At 46.1% G+C, this 21,314-nt stretch overlaps 1 protein-coding gene across 1 annotated transcript; it reads right to left on the bottom strand.

Annotated features, from left to right (window-relative positions):
* Positions 1-7,373: 7,373 nt before the first annotated feature.
* Positions 7,374-11,544, bottom strand: LOC105191220 (glutathione-specific gamma-glutamylcyclotransferase 1). The gene is made up of 4 exons (XM_011154470.2): positions 10,627-11,544; positions 9,107-9,142; positions 8,740-9,002; positions 7,374-8,136 (listed from the first exon to the last, which is right to left on the bottom strand). The coding sequence occupies exons 1-4, from the start codon at positions 10,777-10,779 to the stop codon at positions 7,869-7,871; spliced, it is 720 nt and encodes a 239-aa protein (XP_011152772.1). The 5' UTR covers positions 10,780-11,544; the 3' UTR covers positions 7,374-7,868.
* Positions 11,545-21,314: the final 9,770 nt, after the last annotated feature.

Raw genomic sequence — 21,314 nt, 5'->3', positions numbered from 1 at the left:
CTAAGTTATGAATTCTCAAATGCGTTTCTGGTAACTATAATAACCGCCAGTAGGCGTTAAAAGGTTAATGAAGAATGTTCCCTCGATCTATCGATGTTTATCAATTTTCTACGTTGAGTATCTATCGCGGTTTTTCCGGGCTTTAACCTGCCGCTTATGCCTCGCCTGGACGAAAATCTCTACGTGCTCGACTGTTTAACATCATTTGGTGTACACTGATCCGATACAGGTGTATCGGCTTTTAACCCCTTTCGCGCCTTTATAACGATGACCCCTTTCGGCCCCGTAATTGCCATTCGCCGATACGGAAGCAGGCTTCGTTCTAGTTTTCAGAATCACGGATATGAATAACCTTCCAACGAGCCATTAGCCCGTTCAGGCGGCGCACACATGCCGATCAATCGCATCATCGGCCAGCTCAGCGCGGGGGGAGAAAATCCCCTGGAAAAAAGCCCGTGCGATCCTCCTGACGGCTCTCTCGTCAAACGTTTCGTTCGCGCGCAAGAAATTACATTTCATCTCGGCATTTGGCTGCGGCAGGATCACCCTGCGAAATCCAGAGTCCTTTGTTCCTTCGTCTGTTTCCACGCGACCTGATAATTTTACACGGTCCGTCAGACGAGAGAGAGAGAGAAAGAGAGAGAAAGAGAGAGAGAGCAAGACGCGCGTGATTCGATCGATCTTCCTGCGCGTTCTGCAAGTCCGAGCGACAAATTTCTTCTCTGTAAGAAAGGAAATTCCACTTTGTAATGTCAAGCGGACCATATCGCGCGCGCGCGCACACACGCATCCTCGTGCGCTCGCGCATCTTCAGACGCGGAAGAAACGTTGCAAAAGTCGAGTCACGCTCGTAAATTATTATCCGAAAAAGACGCGGGGGATTACCGCTGATGTACGGCCCCGTGAATTTTACACCGATGCATCGGTATCGAACGAGCCGTGTATCGTTTCGCCCGCGAGAGATTCGCGCTCGCCACGGGGAGAGAGAGAGGGAGAGAGGGAGGGAGGGAGGGAGGGAGAGAGAGAGAGAGAGAGACTCCTCTCTCGCCTCACTCTCTTCCTCTCGTCCTCCGCTCTTCCCTCCCCGTCTTCTTCGTGTTATCCGTGCGCGCAAAATATATCCGCGCTCGCACGGCCGTACAGCCGGGAGGAGAAGCACGAGCGCAGTTAATTGATGCACCGCGGCGTAATGGCCGCCGTTAAATGATCGACGAGGTGCACAGTCGCGCGATAATGACGCCGGCGAGGGAATTTCAACTAAATTAGGCGCCTTTGTACGCCTCGCTCGCTCGCTCGATCGCTCCGCCGAGCGCGGCATCTTCCCCCGCCCCCCTCGCCGCATCGGGGGCGGGGGAGGGGGGCAAACACGCGGCCGCGAACACACAAGCGTGACATTGAATTATTAATTAAGTCGTGACCGGGATGACGGATGCGACGATAAATGGCCGCGCCGGATATCGGCCGGCTATCGAATCACGAGCGGGGCGGGCTCGGATACGAAAGACGCGCGACGCGTTAACGGAAGCGCGCAGCGCACCGTGGTGGTGGATCAACCTTAACCGTGAATCAATGACGGAAATATCCGCGTGAAGAGAAATGAATGAAATGAAACGAAATTGCGAAGCAATTGCGAAATTACGGTTACACGGAATCGGAGCGGACGATACGAGAGAGAGGGAACGGAATGAGTGACGAATCACGGTGGCAGGAATTATTTTTCCTGCCGCGGCTACTTCCGTCATCAGAGCAGAGTTTCGACCACTCTCTTCCACCACCGCGGACATTAACACGGAAGGGCTTAACACGCATAACGCGCGCCGCGCCGAGTCGCTCGGCCACGCGCTCGCATTCATTCGGCCGGGCGAATGCGCGCCGATACAATGCGTCGCGCGGGACATCTCGCTTTCATTTTGCTCGTCAGCGCGGCGATTATCGCCGATTGATTCGCGTCACTCGCGATGCACACGCACGCACGCACGCACACGTGTCCCCGGCACGTGGTTCGGTGAGAACGACGTGGAAAAGTTCTTCGACAGCTGCGACGCATCGATTCGCTGCTCGTTTCTCTCCTCTTCTCTTCTCGCTCCGGCCGACTGGCCCAAGTGCCGTGGAGAATTATCGAGAATAATGTCGCGGAGGGCTCGTGGAATCGGCTATCCGCTTGCTCCTCGCGCCCGCGCCGGTGATAATCCTCTCCGCAAGAGCGGACGCGCGAAGGGAAAAGCAGCGAGCGGCGTCGCCGCTGAAATTCGCCGCAGGCGGATGAAGATTCGCCGATACCGTGCGGCGAAAGTTTTTTTTTTTCCTTTTTTTTACGCGACGACGCGTAAATAACAGCGGAGACGTACACGTGTAATCGCGGCGCGGATACACGCTTAATCCACGGTTTGTTCCCCCCGCCCCCGCCCCGCCGCCGCGGCGCGGCGTTTACGCGGTCCACAGGAACCGCGGCATTGTTTTCCACGGTTACACGTTTCTCACTCACGGGGAGAAATTTCACCGAGGCCGGGAGGAACGGCGAGAGTGTGACGCCGTATTAGATTAACAAAGCGGCAAAGTTGGCGATGTATTTGCCGACGACGACGACGACGACGACGACGACGACGCGGCGTCGAAACGTCGTCATTAGCGACGTTCGCTAGCGCGCAGCGTATCATTCCGTCCGTTGCTTTGTGCAATCCCGATGGATTTTTCCGCTGCTGCGAGAGAGCGAGCGAGACAGAATAAGAGTGAGACACGGAGGGAGGGAGGCCGGTTTTTTCCTTTCTGGGCGAGCGACGGAAATCGGGGACGGAAATCGGCGCGCGGCGCGCAACGTGCCACATTTTACGCTCCTTGGAGCCGACACGCGGTCTTAACGAAGTTTTTGTCGCGGCCGTGTGCCTTTTCATGCGCGGGCGCGACGCGGCATTGCCGGATCGTTGGCTCGTCGATCTCGTCGTCGGAGGCGAACCTTCGAAATCGCCGTGCAAAATCGATCGGTTCTACGCGTAGGACGTTTCTTGCGCGGCCGAGCGACGCGTGTGCGTCACCTGCATTCTCGCGGGCCTGCATTCGTCCGGGTTCGAGTGCGCTCGCTTTTCCACGATAACGATTGCCGAGTAGCGGCGGCCAAGTCGATCGCGCTCCGAGAGAAGAGAGAGAGAGAGAGCGAGCCTCTAATTAATTATCGCCATCCAAGACGGAGGACGGGCCGATTCACGGACGCGATACCGACGATCGAGCGAGCGTTAATTGAAACGGACGATTCGAAATTCTCAAGTGATTATTGCCGGTCGTTTCTAGCGAAATTTCATTTCGCGAGGACGAATTTTTTGCAATTTTCGGTGAAAATGCGCGAAGAGGAGAGCAAGAAATTTCCCTGCTTACACACACGTGACGACACACGGCCCGCGTCTCTGTGACCAAGAGAGAAGGACGAGGAGGCGCGGAAGGGTGACCGGGCGAGGAGAAAGGGGACAAGGAGAGACAGAGAGAGACAGAGAGAGAGAGAGAGAGAGAGAGGGAGAGAGGGGGGCGGGCGGGAGGAGAGGAGAGGGATCTTCGTTATTATTTCAGCGAAACGAAGCGTGTACCCCGTATACGCTCGAGTTGGCTCGTGTGCGGAGTTGTTAACTTCTTCATGCCGGCCATGTCCAATTTGTTGCATGCAGCGCGTCTCCATTCGCTTTTCACAGTAAATATCATCGCACGGCGAGAGGACGCACGGCATGTCGTTACGTAAAATTTCCACGCGACGCGCGGCTTTCGGGAAACGCCCGTCGGAATTATCTCGTCGTGGAGGATGCTATTTACCTGGCCGGCCGGCCGCGAGCCGTGACGTCCCGATCTCCTGCGATTTTCGATTTCTTGCGAGAAAGCAGTCAAGAGACAGAGAGAGAGAGAGAGAGAGAGAGAGAGACAGGTATATACACCGGAGACGCGTGTGTGCTTTCATACTCTCGCGCAATCGCTTCTCGGAAAAATCTCCCGACGCCGATCTCGCGGCGAGAGCCATAAGCGAGAGCCCGAATTCGCCGTAAATCGGTCCGCTGTCGCAGAGCGGTGAGACGCGGAGGTGAGAATTGTCACACATCCTCGGCGGCGAGCCGGGGACTTTGGAGCCGTTTCTGACTTCGGACCGGCCGATTCGCGTTCGGCTGTGTCCTTAATGGGGATTGCAGGACAGTAGATGGACACTGCACTCGCGCGCTACCGAGTAACGTTATCCCCGGGATACCTGGCTGGTTCTGTCGTCACGGCGCGTGACGGACGCCGGTGTGTGTCCATTCTGTAAAGACCGTGCGCTACGCCGGCAAGTACGCTATTTGTTTGAGGCCTCGGCTCGAAAACTCGAGCCAGCCGAGCCGAGCACAGAGCGGCCGGCGGATTTCTCTTTAACGTAAGAAATCGATGGCCGTGCCTAAAACATAGCTCGGCCTGACGTAACGCCGAAGAATGGCGTCGCGAATCACCGTGACGCGATCCTCTCCCCTCCCCCCCCGCCCGCGACGGAATTAGGCGAATTAGAGAGAACGGGGGGGAGGACAGGGAATCTCATTGTTAAACACTCGATCCGTGGCGACCGTCCTCCTCTGCCGATGCTTTCACGCCGGAAAGAGAGAGAGAGAGAGACAGAGAGAGAGAGAGAGAGAGAGAGAGAGAGAGAGAGAGAGAGAGAGAGAGGAGGAGGAGAGAGAAAGCGAGAGTTTTCATTTTGTACGCTCGCGTTATGTGTATTTATCGCTGCTGCGTGCTCGTGCATATTTATATTTATCAAAATCTTTAATGATTCAACGCGCGCGCGCACAATCCCGATCGGCGATTTCAATTCCTGCTTCGCTCTTCTCGAAATTTATTCGAATTGCGTACTCAAATGTAAATATGTTCCGGACGGAATAAAGGTTGTTATCATTAAACTTAATCGCTCTCGCTCCAATCAGGATCGTGTGAATCGAGCACACTGCGGCGTTACTATTTATAATTCCGATTGCCGATCGATCGGTTTAAAAAAATGCGTGAGAAGCGAGAGGGACGTCTCGCGCAGCTCTTTTGCGTCACGGAGAAGAGCGTCGCGGCCGTTTTTCTTTCTTTTATCATTTCTCTCTCTCTCTCTCTCTCCTCCCTCCCTCCCTCCCTCCCTCCCTCTCTCCCTCCCTCTCTCTCTCTCTCTCTCTCTCTGTCTGTCTCTCTGTATAGTGTCGCGTAATAAACGTCTAACGTAAACCCGTTTTCTAAGCCCGACTCGCGCCCGTGAACGCGTGACTTTCAGACACACGAGAGGCTTAAGTCGAGAACGCGGCTCGCAACTGCATCGCGCGAATGCGATCGGATCGGGTCGGTTACTGTCCGCCCGAAATGTTCTCTTTTTGCGAACGCAGCCCGTTACGACCCTTTAGATTAGAAAAGCCGGTTCCTCCCGTAAGTCCGTTACGATCGCGTTACTTTCAAGAGGGACGGCCGCTAAAGAGCGGAAAATCGTCTGTGTCTCTCGCACTCGTCGCTGAGCACGATCTGTTTTTGAATCGATACGAGAAATTATTCCGCGGTTGTGCCGTTCGTTTCGAGAATGGTGCGATACAAATCTTGACTTTAATATTCATTCACGGTTATACAACGTTATCGCAAACGATCCGTTACATGAATCGCGGCGTGTCACACGCACGCGCACGCACACACCTGCAGGCGCGGGCGCATGTAACGCGCGGTGGCGAAAGTGCAGATCTAAATCTTTGGAGACGTGGAAGAAAAAAAGATTGAGAAGCGAAAGAAAAGGAGGAACCGCGCTCTTCCTCTTTTTCTCCGTCTACCCGACACGCGCTGCTTGCTGTATTTCGACGGCGGATCTGCTTCACAGTCGTCGCACAGTGTGCTGTGAGATACATTAATCGCGTTAATTACGCGCCCCGCTTATTAGCGCGAGGTCTCACCGGGCGGCAGCAATCTTCTTCGACAAATTTTCGTAACTCGCTTTCACGATCGCCGGTAATCATCTCAGCATCTCGTCCGATCGTCATCTCGACGGGACGCGCATAGCCCATATAATGTTGCAATATTTCTGCGGTAAGAAACTCAAATATTATAATATCATTAGGAATTTATAAAAGCCGCCGAGAGGATAACTGGCAGCGAATAATTTCTTTATAAATTCGACGTTACATTTCTTGTATCTATCTCTCTCTCTCTCTCTCTCTCTCTCTCTCTCTCTCTCTACTTTTTTCTCCGCACGTATGTATGAGTGTAATCTGACTAATAGAACGGGAATAGCGCGGACACGATTGTTCCGTTACAGTACTGTTATCGAGTGCACTCCAGGAAATTTTTCTCTAAAACCTCGAACGTTCGAATTATTACGTAAAATAATGGTAGCTAAAATGCGGCGCAACGTTCCGTAGGATGGGCAGTCTAATATTCATAGAGAGTCTAAGCGGCTGGATGAATGGCTGTTCCACATTGCGATGTACCGTTCATGAGTTTCTCGACGGATCGGTCTCGCTTTATCGCCGCGGTAAAAATTCAGTTTTCAGACGAAATCCGACTTTTCCGCCGAACGCGAGAAGAGTGGCTCCTTTCCCGTTCGGAAAGCAACAGCAACGTGCGAGATGCGAGACTTTCGTGCTGAATATCGTAATGAAAACGCGAATCTCTCCGAATGGAACACTCCGAGCGAATAATTCATTTCGAAATTTGACATTCTGTTGAAAGAAAGGGTTCATCCGTTCAAATTCGTACGCGCAAGAGAGAATGTGTAGCGAGCGATCTTGGAAGGGTGAAACTCGGCAAGGTAGCGACTTGCTTTGACGACGCCAGCGATCTTCTTTACCCGCAGTGCCAACACCCTGGTGGAGTTATCGCAATCGCAATGTCCAGCATGCGATAAGGAAGTTTACACGCGCGCGCGCGCGCGTGTAATTTTACCGTGCACGAATAATATTAATAATTTATATCTCGATTTGTAATCTTCCGTAATCACGCGAGCGTGATGAATCTTCAATAAGTCAGCGTTTCATGTAACGAGGAGGGATAGTCTTGATTCGAGGAGTGTCTTTTTTTATTGTAAAGACGTAGTGGCAAAAGTTATTTTCGATTGTATATTTGACTGGGGACATCAACTCTCTCAGATGCGCTATAATTCGATCGATTCGGAATCAGCTTTCTCAACAGACAGAGTCCAGCCTCCAAACTTTATAACATATGTTCTTAGAGAGGCAGTCTACTTCAGGGACGCAACGATTTCTCAAAATATCGATAACGATATTATCGTCATTCAGAAGCATCGATAACGATAATATCGACAATTTTGAAAAATATCGATATCTATTATAAAGAAATGTGTACATATAGGGGTGTGCGCGAAAAATTTGAAAAGATCTTTTACAAATTTTTATCTTCATATAATTTATTGTCGTATTCTTATTAGAAAATCAGTAAAATTCATACCGATATGTTCGACTTTATCGGAGACAAAAAATATCGATAAATATCCGATATTTGTCTCTCGATATATCGGTATTTCGATATTATCGTTGCTGTTGCCGCCGCAACAGTTTGCACTCGCATGTGCGTTTGTGCGAAGAGAAAGCGAAAACACGCTCGCCAGCGGCGAACAATAGGTGTGACAATTTTCTTCCCTGTCCTGACACCTGACAAAACCAAGTCTACCTATGCAGATGCACAAACATTTACAAATATGCCTATAGAAGACCACGAGTAAGCCATCATTCCTCACTCTCGCTCGTCGCTTATGCAGATGCACAAAAATTTACAGATCTACCTGAAAGATCGCGCGAAAGCCATAATTTCTTACTCTCGCTCTCATCGCTTGGGCGATTTTCATTCGGAAATATACTATACAGTACTGTCATCGTAGCACAAATAGCGCAAATTGGCTACATCTTGACGCAGCGCAGGGTCTTGGACGGTATTCGCGCGCTAAACTGCAACGAGTACCCGCGGGACTGCTCGTTGCCGTCCGCGTGATCCTCCGCGCGAACCGCCGCTTCCGTGTCCTCGAGATCGATGATGAAGTCGCGGTTTCCCATCAGCGTCGCCAGGCACATGTTCCCCTCCTTGATCCTGGAGCGCACCAGCAGCTCCAACGTAAAGAGATGCTCGTCGTGCGCCTCCGGCAGGTAACGGTGCATGAACTCCGCCAATCTGTCACCAGTCACATGCGACGCGTATCGTTTTATTACGTGATCAACGCAATCGATAACATTAGCCTATCTCGAATGAGCCCATCTAATATTAAACGCGAGCGTGCCTTCGACGGCGTACGGTTGAGATGACATTTCCCATCTCGCGCGCGCGCGCGCGCGCGCATCAGAGGATGATCGATCGAGCCCGTGACCTCTGGGAGTTATCGAATTTCCGTATCAGAGCGTCGATTCTCGAAAAATGCGCCGTGCTGGGATAAATAAGCAAATTTGCCTCGGCGATGTGTACAGTCGAATCGTCCCCGAGACAGAGGCGCGACGAACGAGAGAAAGAGACGTGGCCGGAGGTGCGAAGGTGCGACGAAACGTCAAGTAGCGTATCGCATCGAGTGGAGCGGAGTGATGAAAACTTGCTGAACGTAATGAATGGATCGGCGCGGCGCGGGCGGTACAATTTCTTTCCGAGATACGCGTCAACTTCTCGCTTCGCGGAGAGCGAGCTCGCTCTCCACGGAGCGGAGGGCAGCTCCACGTGACGTCTCGTCGTCCAAGTGACTTCCTTCCTTCGAGGGAAGCGGCGATATTAGTGTTTCGGCTGCCTTACCGTAACAGATACTCGACATTGTGCCCGCTCGCGCCGGAACACTCGGTGATTTGACGCGCTATGGTCTGCAGCGACGCCTCGCCGAGCCAGAGCTCGTTCTCGCTGGTGGCGATGTAAATCACGACGGGGAACTGCTTGGCCCCGTCCCGGCTGTGGAAGGTCACTATGGTCGTCAGGTATCCTCCGAGAGCGCACTCCCGGTTCTCCAGGTAGGCCAGCGCCGCGCTCTCTTGAATTTGAAACGCCCGCCCGTGAACCGTGCTCTGTCACCGACAAAAGTAAAATCGACTGTGTATCTTTTCGTAATCTGTGCTGTCGTCGAGCGTCATCTCCCTTTCTCCCTCCATCACGTCAGCGTGATAATTACCTCTTTGTCCTCGATCAGTGTGGCGACTCGACCGGGCTGCAACACACAAGGAGAATAGAACAGAGTGGTAACGCTCGAGGATTTATCGAACGTTCGACGATACGAAGAGAAAAATTCAGGGATTCAAACGCAGGATGAAAACAAATGAGTGAAAGGTAAGATTCCGAAAGGGCGAATGTCCAATTAGTGGACAGAAATGACGTCATCGTGAAAATAAGTCGATGAATGAGTATAATAAGAGGTTGAGCTAAAGTACGCAAAATTGATTCTGCTCTCGAAAGGACTTTGGACTCTTGGAGTTTTAATCGCGCTATATGTATTTTGTTCGTCCACACGGACAGCTCCGATGGGACTGTCCACAATCTTTTTTCTCAACGATGAAGATCTCGCATAGAAAATTGCTCCTCACAGAGTGAGAAAATAATTTGCAAGGTTCACCGTTGCACCGTCGCGCCGTGAAATCCCGCACAACGGGCGAAGAATAACGCGCGACACGGAGCTAAACTCTCTTTGCAGCTATCAGTTACTACCGGTTTACTAACTGGTTACAATTGTACATAACTTATACAGAAGCGTTTTACTGCGATGATTTCGTTTGCGGGAAGAAACAAAAGGAGAGACGCGATTTTTGAGCGCGCCGCGTTCGTACGAGGCGTTCTGTTCAAATGTTCGACAGCCGGCAGCCGGCAGAAGTCAATCGAGACAATCTGCGTCCGAGTGAAAGCGATGATTTATGCGCTTTATAGATCCATTGTGGAGCTCCTCGTCTAGGAGCTATTAATTCAGCCGTTTGCTGCGATCGCGTCAGAAGTGACCGATTCACGAGGGAAACAAGTCCACTTTATCGCGTCGATGCGAAAGCGACTGCTAGCAACGCGACGCCACGCGTGCGATGTGTCTTTTAAAATTCACGCCCTCTGACGTAAAGTAATTAATTCCACATGTGCGTCATACGCACACAGGGAACAATATCATTCTGCCGCTAAGGAAGGCGATTGTTCGGTCTACATTTTTTTTCTCTCGAGTAATGGTTATCTTCGAGAAGGAATATCTTCGTGTTAAAACGATAGTGTTAAAACATGTTCTCATCACAGATTTTAGAAAATTTTGGAAAATTCTGGAAAAACTCGTTATCACGGGAGTGTCATAAAATTCATACGCATAGAACACAAAGCGAATTTTTATCGCTTTGCGATGAACTTACGAGATACTCGAGGCAGTTAACGGCTGCTCAGCGAATTGAATAACGCGAGAGAGCGCAAAGTGAAGTACGAAAGAAATGTCGCAACAAAGTTCGAAAAAGAAATCGAAGATTGAAAGTTGTCCCGATTCTGCGTTCAATTAATATACCCATTTAATATATCGATGATCTCTCTATTCCGAGAGATCTGATCTGATTTTTTATTACGAGCGGTACGATCGTTCGCGTCTCGATCTGTCAAGATCGCCGGTGAATGTCGCGGAATTTGGCGCGTCAACGAGGAATAAACTTGCGAGATCTTGCACGTGATTCGGCTTACCTTCTCGACTGTACCGCGATGCGTTGCGTTACCCTGCCAGAAACGTCTTTTGAAGCCTTTCACGTAGCCGGTGATGCTTTTGTTGTACGAAAAACCGGGATGCCAACAAAGCGATCCGTAACCGAACACCCAGAGCGCGCTGTCACCGGCCATTTTTGCGCTTCCGCGAGAAGTAAATCAGCGTCAAAATCAAAAGAGCGAGTAGTCGCGACGTTCCTTGACAAGTTTCTTCTCTCCTCTCCCTGCTCTCTACGACGTTTTACTTATCTACTTAATCTACCTATTTATTTCCTTCGTCTTATTTATCTTCTTCTTCCCCCCTTCTCTTTTCTTCCGTTTTGCTGTAGCTTCCCTTTTATTGTAGCTCAAAACGATAACTCCGTTGGAAGATTATGTTGAGCCGTAATTTCTTTTACGACAGTATCGAAATTTTACTCAACTTTCACGTGAACTCATCGCGGAGAATTTTTATCTTCGTGCGATGGGTCATTGTTTGTATATTATTGTTCACGAGGTCTCACTCTCGCCGATGGCCGCGTTAATTCGCGACCCGATCAGCGCTGCGTTTCCTTTGAATCCTTCGCGGTGAACTCGGGACGGTGACTCCAATCTGCCAATTCGCGAGGCGATGTGACTGACGGGCCCTGTAGCGCTGCATGTGTGGCCATCTCTTATTCTTTTTCCTCCTCCTCTTCTTCTTCTCCTTCTTCTTCTTCTTTCACTTCTTCAACCGTGCTGCTTTTTTCGTTCTTTCTGGGAAAATCGCGAAGTCTATTCGCTCGGGGAAATTTCGGTCTTGAATGAATGAATCACTCGTTCCAGTAACGTCAGCTCTGAAGAAATTGGTCTCTTGGAATTTCTCCGGGAGCTTTTATCGAATGGATCGAGCGATGTTTTCGTGATCTTGCAGGTCTCCGGAAAAGACGCACGTACTCCATGCCAAGATTCAACGTGTACTGCCGGCTTCCGACTGACGCGCGCTTTCGTTCAGTGAACTAGACCACCGGACACGCGTCCAAGACGGAGTGAGTGAGAAAGAGAACGGAGGAGACCAGGGCAGACGGAGAAAAATGGCAGAATACACTTGGCGCGCGCGCGCGGTGGGGATGTATGATGAAACGTGTCGCTTGATTGACGCATTCGCCGATTGCACGAGATATCGCGCGCGTTTGTGAGAACAGATCGAGTTTAATTCGCCGAATCTTCAGTACGCAATGCTTTCCGCACTTCTGAACACAACTTGTGACGAAAACAATGTGTTTGGCACGTGGAAAAGAGGCAGAATTCAATTTTATTCGAGCTCGACGAAGTTTGTCGAGTTGTACCGCATGAATTAATAAAATAAAACAGACATAAAATAGAACTAATAAAATAGACACGAGTGACATGTACATACACGAGTTGATAGCATGAACTTTTCTGCTGAATTTAAATGCGCTGCAGATTCCTTGCCGCAGTGGTGCGATTTTGTAACTCGTTATTGGAGTTAACGACACTTTCGTTATCGTTGCGCAGCTTTTGTATAGCGTAGAAAACTGTCGTTAACTCCAATAACGAGTTAAAAAATCGCACCACAGGATTGTATAACGTTAAAGTAGAAATGCCCGTTTGGGTTGAAACGCTTACGAAAAAATCAATATAGAACACAGGACAGCTTGGGGAGTTTGTTTTTTTAAGATGCATCTATTAAATTTTTGCTACAAGTAACTTTACGATGTCAGAACTGCAGGTGAGATTGAATATTCGATTGGTAACTGACATTTTCATTTAATTCGATACGTTTGGTGAACAACGATAACAATATTACAATCTTAACATGCCCGAGAACTAGAGATTTTTAACTGCTAAATGCTCTTCGAGCTATCTCGTTTTTTTTTTGCTGAAGTTACAACCCGTTAAATTTTGCATATTGTAGCGGGTGCTCTTGTATTAATTTTCTGAGTTCTTAGTTAAAACTCGAACCATTTTATCCGGTACTCAAATCAATAAGATGAGATGGGTTCGACACGTCACCGCTAGATGACGCCACATAAGTCATTTTACCCAAATTCCGAGAAACATTCTATATCATGAGAGCAAATAAAATTCAACTTATATAGCTGATAACAATGCAATTGTAATTATAATTGTCTCTAATATATAATTATAAATATAATTACCGAAGTATAGTCCCTAAAATTTTTATTTGATCACATTTATTTTTCTGATAAGAAAATATTCTTACAAAACTGTTACCTGAGAGAAACCTGAGAGCGCGGCCAACACGGCATTTTCCGCGACACCGACTTTCCGCACTGGGAAAGGACACCATCTGCATCCATTGAGAGGAAAACTACGATGATACATCCACTTTCAAGTATCGGTGGTAAAATCTGCATGTGGTGGAAGTCCATGCTACATCTACTTTCAGGAGGTTTATATCCGTGCAGCAACCACAGTTGCCATCTCTATGCCAAACTATGCCTGGAAGTCTAAAAAGAGCGGTGGGGGGGGGGAAGGTGGGGGGAGGAGCAGGAAAAATAAAAGTACGTAATAAATATTAAATCTTCGAATACATGTTGCCGTATCAAAGTCTCCTGTATAATAAACGATTTGACACGTCTGGAGACGCATGATGTATCGTTGCCCGCGTCCCGTTCCCTTCGTCCTGCTTCTCAATTTAGCACCTCGTCCGCTCCGGATATTCGCTCGTGGCACTGACAGTGGCCGTCGGTGAGCATTCGATCCGCTCGGAGGAACACGTGTTAATTAACGCAACGAGACTTCGATTATAAATATCCCGTGAGTCGACGAAATATCTGAACTTTTAAAAAAAGCATCAAAGAAAATCACGTTGATGTTGTCATGGGTGAAATCTCACCTGGTATATATTTTTTTATTTTCGAAACGAAAAAAGTCAAACGAATGCAATTAAATGTTATTTATCATCATTGAATATTAGATGAAAAGTAGAAGAGTTATTGTCCGTAGCGGATAATTTAACATTTAATAAGAACGAGACAAAATTCGCATGGGATGAAATTCCACTCTTTAACGCTACCATGACCTTTAATTATTCTCCGAAAACAGCGTCACAACAACTTTGACACTCTGTACAATTGGTTGCTAACACATTTTCTAATCGTACACATTCCTCTTTAATTAACATAAAGCTAACAAATATCCGATGCTTCGATAGAATAATTTTCTTTATTTTCAGTAATCAATAAATAATAAATCAATGTCGCAGTTGAAAGGCCTCCTCGCATTCCCCTCGTCCCCCCTCGTCGTCGAACCTTCGAGAAAAGAAAATACGCCCAAGGGTAAGTCTCTCTTGCTTCAACCGCCGCCGAGCCTCGCAATGTTTACATCGCGCCGATTGTGTTGATCGGCTCGCGCGAGCGACGACACTTTTTGCCCTTCGTATTATAATACTCGCGCACTTCGTGTATTCGACCTCATTCCATCAACAGCAGCCGTGCGCGACGCGCTCGTCACTTCCGTCTCGAAAGAAATGTATCTCGTCGGTCCTCGAGATACTCAATCGACATCGCGTTGATTAACCCTTACGATCGAATCACGAGTATCGGCGTTAGAAGCGTGAGTGAGTGAAATCCGGAGGACTCCAGCAGCCGGAAAGCAGGACGCCGCCGGCAGCGATCACGTCACGTTTCCAGGTATGTGGAATCATTTATTATGCGGGATATCTCCGATAACGAGATCGGACGTTTGACAGATTTCCTGGGAATAAGAAGTCGGAATTTCGCACTCGCGGCATTCACGATCCGTCATCATCCGACTAGTAATCATAGACACTTTATGAATCTGCAATTACTCTCGTCAATCTCTGTCTGTCTATCTATTTATTGCATTGTTGTATACAAAAGATATTGATCCAGACAGAGATAGATAACGGTCCATGAACGCGGATCTCTAATTCGTCATCAGTTCTCAATCAAACATTCTGAATAATTCCCAACTGTATGAGTATACCGGTCTTGTGCAGAATATTCAACCAGCGTCATACCGCTACTTAGACTGCGACCTTTTTTGTTTTCGGTCAGCGCTTCTTTCGAGTCTGTTTACTCCCGTTACGGGATCTAAATTTAAATGTTCATTCGTAAAAGAGTATTTTCGAGAGCACACAACTGTTGTCTCCGCTTCTTGTTGTCATGTTTTTTCGTCAGCTCTTTCAAAAGCTCCTATCTAGACTTTCAATGACAATGAAGAAAAAAAATCGTAACGAATATTCTACACTTATCCCGATCAAAGATTCTTTCTCTACCGCAGCTTACCAACCAAGAACGCTACATTTTTGTTCCAGACGTTGCGGGAAGCAAGTCCAGCGGACGCGGATGCCGCACCGGAGGATCCGGTTCGGGCAGAGCAGGGTCAGCCGGAAGGTAAAGTTTACAAGTTTCCTACACATTTGTGTCCAACTCTTTACAATCTTTGCCTTTGCAACTTGTTCCTCATCAGCTCTCTCGAAAGTTTCATGTCTCATTTAAATTTTCAATGTTGGAACAAAAATATAAAGATAAAAATACTATATCAAAATATTTCCGTATTTTCGATTCGTCTCGATCAAAGATATTCTCACTCTACCACAGATTATCAACTAGGAAAACTACTTTTCTGTTTCAGTTGTTGCGGAAAGCAGCAACAATCCGGCAGATGCGGATGCCGCACCGGAGGATCCGGTTCGGGCCAAGCAGAGTCGGTCGGAAGGTAAAATTTACAAGTTTCCTACACATCTATATTCAACCCTTTACGATCTTTGCCTTTGCAACTTGTTCCTCATCAGCTCTCTTGAAAACTTCAAGTCCCATTTAAATTCTCAATGTTGGAACCAAAATATAAAGATAAAAATTCCTTATCAAAATATTTCCGTATTTTCGATTCGTCCCGATCAAAGATATTCTCTCTCTACCGCAGGTTATCAACCGGGAAAATTATTTTTCTGTTTCAGTTGTTGCGGAAAGCAACAGCAATCCGACGGATGCGGATGCCGCATCGGAGGATCCGATTCGGGCCAAGCAGAGCCGGCTTGAAGGTAAGTTTACAAGTTTACTACAGTTCTCTGTTTGACCCTTGGCGATCTAACTGGGATCTTATTTTCGGCTCGACTTGAATTACGATCGCAGAGGGTAAACTACTCGCCCGCACTTGTTTGTCAAATCTAATGAGCGAATGTGAATTTTTTGTTACAGAGTTGAAGCGGAACGTGGCCGGCTCTGACTGCAAGTCGTTTCGGTGAGTCAAAGTGAAAAGAGAAACAATATTCTGCATGACGGATGTGGGATTAAAAAAATATCGTTCGCGTCAATGCAAATTGCAAATAGATTCTTGCATGTGTGTGTTTGTGATGTTTAATAAAATACAATGCTCGAAACAATTAGGGGATTATTTGATCGATAGCCTGCATTATATACGAGATTTAAGATACCGAATGATTTTCTTTTGATATTCATTTGAATAAGAGATATTCGTGTCTACAAACGCGATACCGTCATCAGTTGCTTTATTTTCATTTTTCAAGCGGGCAGCTGAATTATTTAACGGCAATTATTTGACAATATTTAATTGTCCGCGTAAAATATATTCATACGCATAAATGCCGATACCGTTGGCTACTTTTCTTTTATTCCCTTAAAACAGGCTGTAAAATTATTTGGCAATATTCAATACGATCCCTATTGTCTCGAGTAGCGTATAATGCGCCAGAAATTGCGCAGAATTGCGCCAGCGCACGCCGAGCTTGAGGTATCCTCGCTCGCGTGCCTTTGAATATCGCGACCGCGATTATCAATTTACGCGTTTTTTACCCGCGCTCCTAACAAAGAAAGCTTAAATTCTCATTTCGCCAAAGTATCGCGAACATAAGCTTCGTCGTGACGGAACTATAATGCCTGAAAACTTTGCTTCGCTCTCTCTCTCTCTCTCTCTCTCGGAGCGACCGGTTTCTAATTGTCTAATCTTTCTTCGCATGTATTCGCGAATATTCTCGTAAATATCGATACTCCCGCATTTTCGCGACTTTTCAGGCGCGATTGCGAAAAACGCCGTAAAAATCCGTTGGACGAGTCGATAAATTTTCACACGGTTCTTGCTCCTCGCCGATCGAGTTTATAGAGTTTGTTTCGCAGCGCGTAAATAGTTTCCACCGATGTCGACGTAAAACGTTCGTTAATTGACGCAAATATCGCCGCTTTAATACCGCGTATCGACGGCGTCGCGGAAGTGTGGCGAAAGTGTAGCAATCAACGTGGGACGCGCTGCAAGATGAATGCTGCGCACGACATGGAGAGCGGCAGCACGGACATGGGCGGACATTGATGGATCTAGTTGGATGCAACGGGACATCATCAATATCGGATCATCATCGGTGAGCGTTTGATTCAATGCTCGCAGAGAGCTCTTTTATTATTACATTGTGCATGCCGCAAATTTGCATTGACTTCGGTAACGAAAAATATATTCCGTGAATTATTGCCATATATTATGGCCATATATTATTGCCATATATTGTTGCCATATATTGTTGCCATATGTTGTTGACGTATATTATTGCCATATATTATTGCCACATATTGCCCATGTATTATCGCCATATATTATGGTGGCCACTTTCGATACGTATATACATATTTTGAAACATTTTCTTCGGATATATCAAACGGATTTTGCGTGTCACGTAATATCAGACTACACGGACATTATTGTTTTGATCATTTTGATTTCTTTGATATTCATTAAGAATTATCCAGTACGCAATTGCTATGTTAAACGACTCAATTGTCGTGTGAAATGTTTCGATTTTCATAAATTCGTATAAAATTTTTCATTTTTCACTAATTCACAGAAGTTTTTCACTTTTCATTAGTTCACGCTAGGGAAAAGATTCATGATCTACTCCTCAGATTTTTGTCATTAATAACTCGATAATTATTGCGAATTTCGCAAAACAGTATGGGACTTTTATGTTTGTCTCAACCCAATCTACATTCACACTTCGAGTTGGGCAGCTAATTACCGGACATTTTGTATGATCTTTATGATATTAATCATACACAATGTCAATTCTTTTTTTGCACATGTTAACATATTAATTCATGTTATAAACGCGTAACAATGTGCGAGACCGTGCTTGTCAAGAGTACGCTACTATGGTTGTAGCACGGACATAAACTGCCTGAAAGTGGATGTAGCACGGACTGCCACCACATGCAGGTTTTACCGCCGAAACTTGAAAGTGGATGTAGCATCGTAGTTCCCCTCTCAAAATATATGCAGATGGCGCCCTTTCCCGGTGTCGGGAAAGTCGATGTTGCCGAAAACGCCATGTTAGCAGCTCTCACGTTCCCTCTCTGCACGAATTCAGTTAGTTAATAAGTTCAGCAGTGTAGCTAAAAAGAACAGATCAACTTTTTGTTATAATTTCTGCTCTCTCTAATGCCAGCGGCAAACGGTGCTTGTTTTCGTGCTGGATTGCTTGCTGCAAAAAAATACTGCCTTCTGATTGGTACATTTCGGAAGATGGATGGATGTGTGCCGCTGACTTTACTCTCTTTTCCTCTCTCTAAATATATATTTATTTAAATTTTTATTAAATCATATAGAATACGAATCATTAAATGTTATAAATGCTTTGAACGCCGTATAACAGCTTTCCTTTCAAGGCTCAAAACGTTTATAGTCTCAAGTGAACCCTACCAGTTATGGTTAGAAACAAGATAGCATATGCATAGTTCATGCTTGACTACATCAAATCCAACAGAGAGTGTCGTTACTGTGTATACTGTGACCGTGGTCAGTTATGGCGCGGGCTGCGGGGTGATGTGTCGTTCGAGGAACCGTTGCCCGTAAATTTTCGTGATTTTGGCTCGCTATAGCTGAGTCGCGCGTTTCAATCGTCGCTAGCGGTAGTGCCGAAAGTGAAATTCGCGCGTGTATTACAGTAAAATGATGTACAATAGCTGTGGAGTGAGTCGTGGAAGTACCGAGTGAAGTTTCATCCGTTCGCTATGTGACGGCATTTCGGGTTTCGTGTTGCTGAGATTCGCGTTCTCGACTCACCGATTGAGTCGAAATCTGTGAATTATCGTTAGATATGAATAATCTAACGCGTATGTGCCGTAGCATCGTTCAATATCTGCTAGAAGCGGTCATCTGCTTGATCGTCGGGAATACCCAGCCAAGCTTCGTAACCGTTTTTCATCATGGCCGACTTTTCGAATCGTATGGCCGACTATTCGAATGAAACATCGTGATAGGTTCGACGAAGCGACGAGGACGACGAGGACTACGAGGACTATGAGAACGACGAGGACGATGAGAACGACGAGGACAACGAGGACGACGAGAACGACGACGAGGAGGACGAGAACGACGACGAGGGATTAATCCGCCAGTGATACGTGTTCATCGAGTTAGTGCACAAGTGAAAAGTGAAATAAGTGGAAAGTGTTAAGTGTTGTAAAATGGCCTGTAATTATTATTAAAGTGAAAGTGGTTGTGCTACGAAGAAATATTGTTAAGTGTCCTTGGATATATTTTATGTTGCCGACTAAAGAGTAAGATTATTTTACATTCATCGTATTATAAAATTCAAAATTGTCCCCATTACGATACCGCGTTCTTTTAACTTGCCAATAGGAAGATCAATTCTTAGAACTACCGCTATCCATGTAGAAAATTGTCGATTCCTACAATTGACTCCAAAGATAACCACCTCCATTCTGTGAATCACACGTCTCTCGACAGAGGGAGCAATGTGCACGCTTAGGCCCACTGATTCGTTTTCGCATCGATCTATCTTGATTTAACCGCTTTAAATTCTCCATAACGAGTAGTTGCGGTTTACGGAAATCTTAGTTATGCTGGATCTAGATTAAAACATCATTCATTTTTCGTTCTTTATCACTTCATGACTCGTCATTTCTGAATCTATCGCTTTTCCATCTTTCGTCGCCTGTAACTCCGAAAGACGTAATCGTAGCTCAATGCGGTTCACCAGGAAATTTATTATTTTGGGTCTAGATTAAAAAATCTTATAACTCATATGTCGGTAATTAATATTTCGTAACAGGTCATTGTCGAGCCTGTCACTCTCCCATCATTCGCGACTTGTAACTCCGAAACGCGTAATCACAGCTGAAAATAATTTTGCAACTTATACTCGGTAACAAGTTATTCTTGCATTGATCGACCGTGACTTACCGGCTTTCATTTCTCGATTACGAATATTCGTACGACGTTGCAATTTCTGAGGATCTTTCTTATATTGGATCTAGATTAAAACTTTATTATCCAAATTTCCACATTTAACATTTCATTTCCGTGCTTGTCACTTTTCCATTATTCGTGAATTACATCTCCGAAACGCGTGATCACAGCTCGATGCGGTTTGCACCGATCAATCTTATTTCTAATTTAGATTAATGTTTTATGACTAATAATTTTATAGCTCATATCCGGTGACTCGTTATTTTCGCACCGGTCGGCCTTTCCGCTTTAATTTCTCGATAACGAATACGCGTACATTGTTGCATTTTGTGAGGATCTTTCTTATTTTCGGTCTAGATTAAAACCTTATTATGAATATTTCGATATTTAATATTTCATTTCCGTGCCTGTCACTTTTCCATCTTTCGTGGTCTATATCTTGGAAACGCGTAATCATAGCTCGATGCGGTTTGCACAGATCAATCTTATTTCGGGTCTAGATTAATGTTTTATGACTAATAATTTTGTAGCTTATATCCGGTGACACGTTATTTTCGCATCAGTCGGCCTTGAACTTTCCGCTTTAATTTCTCGGTAACGAATACGCGCACCTTGTTATAATTTGCGAAGATCTTTCTTATTTTGGGTCTAGATTAAAACCTTATTATACATACTTCGATTTTTAATAGTTCATTTTCATGCCAGTCACTTTTCCATCTTTCGTGGTCTATATCTTGGAAACCCGTAATCATAGCTCGATGCGGTTTGCACGGATCAATTTTATTTCGGACATAGATTAATGTTTTATGACTAATAATTTTGTAGCTTATATCCGGTGACACGATATTTTCGCATCGGCCGGCCTTGAACTTTCCGCTTTAATTTCTCGGTAACGAATATGCGCACCTTGTTATAATTTGCGAAGATCTTTCTTATTTTGGGTCTAGATTAAAACCTTGTTATGCATACTTCGATTTTTAATAGTTCATTTTCATGGCTGTCAATTTTCCATCTTTCGTGTCTTATATCTTGGAAACGCGTAATCATAGCTCGATGCGGTTTGCACGGATGAATTTTATTTCGGACATAGATTAATGTTTTATGACTAATAATTTTGTAGCTTATATCCGGTGACACGATATTTTCGCATCGGCCGACCTTGAACTTTCCGCTTTAATTTCTCGGTAACGAATACGCGCACCTTGTTATTATAATTTGCGAAGATCTTTCTTATTTTGGGTCTAGATTAAAACCTTATTATACATACTTCGATTTTTAATAGTTCATTTTCATGCCTGTCACTTTTCCATCTTTCGTGGTCTATATCTTGGAAACGCGTAATCATAGCTCGATGCGGTTTGCACGGATCAATCTTATTTCGGACATAGATTAATGTTTTATGACTAATAATTTTGTAGCTTATATCCGGTGACACGTTATTTTCGCATCAGTCGGCCTTGAACTTTCCGCTTTAATTTCTCGGT

Source organism: Harpegnathos saltator, unplaced genomic scaffold (genome assembly GCF_003227715.2).
Source record: "Harpegnathos saltator strain DR-91 unplaced genomic scaffold, Hsal_v8.6 scaffold284, whole genome shotgun sequence".
NCBI lineage: Eukaryota > Metazoa > Arthropoda > Insecta > Hymenoptera > Formicidae > Harpegnathos > Harpegnathos saltator.
Note: the sequence above shows the minus strand (reverse complement) of the source record. Positions and strands in the feature narration are given on the sequence as shown.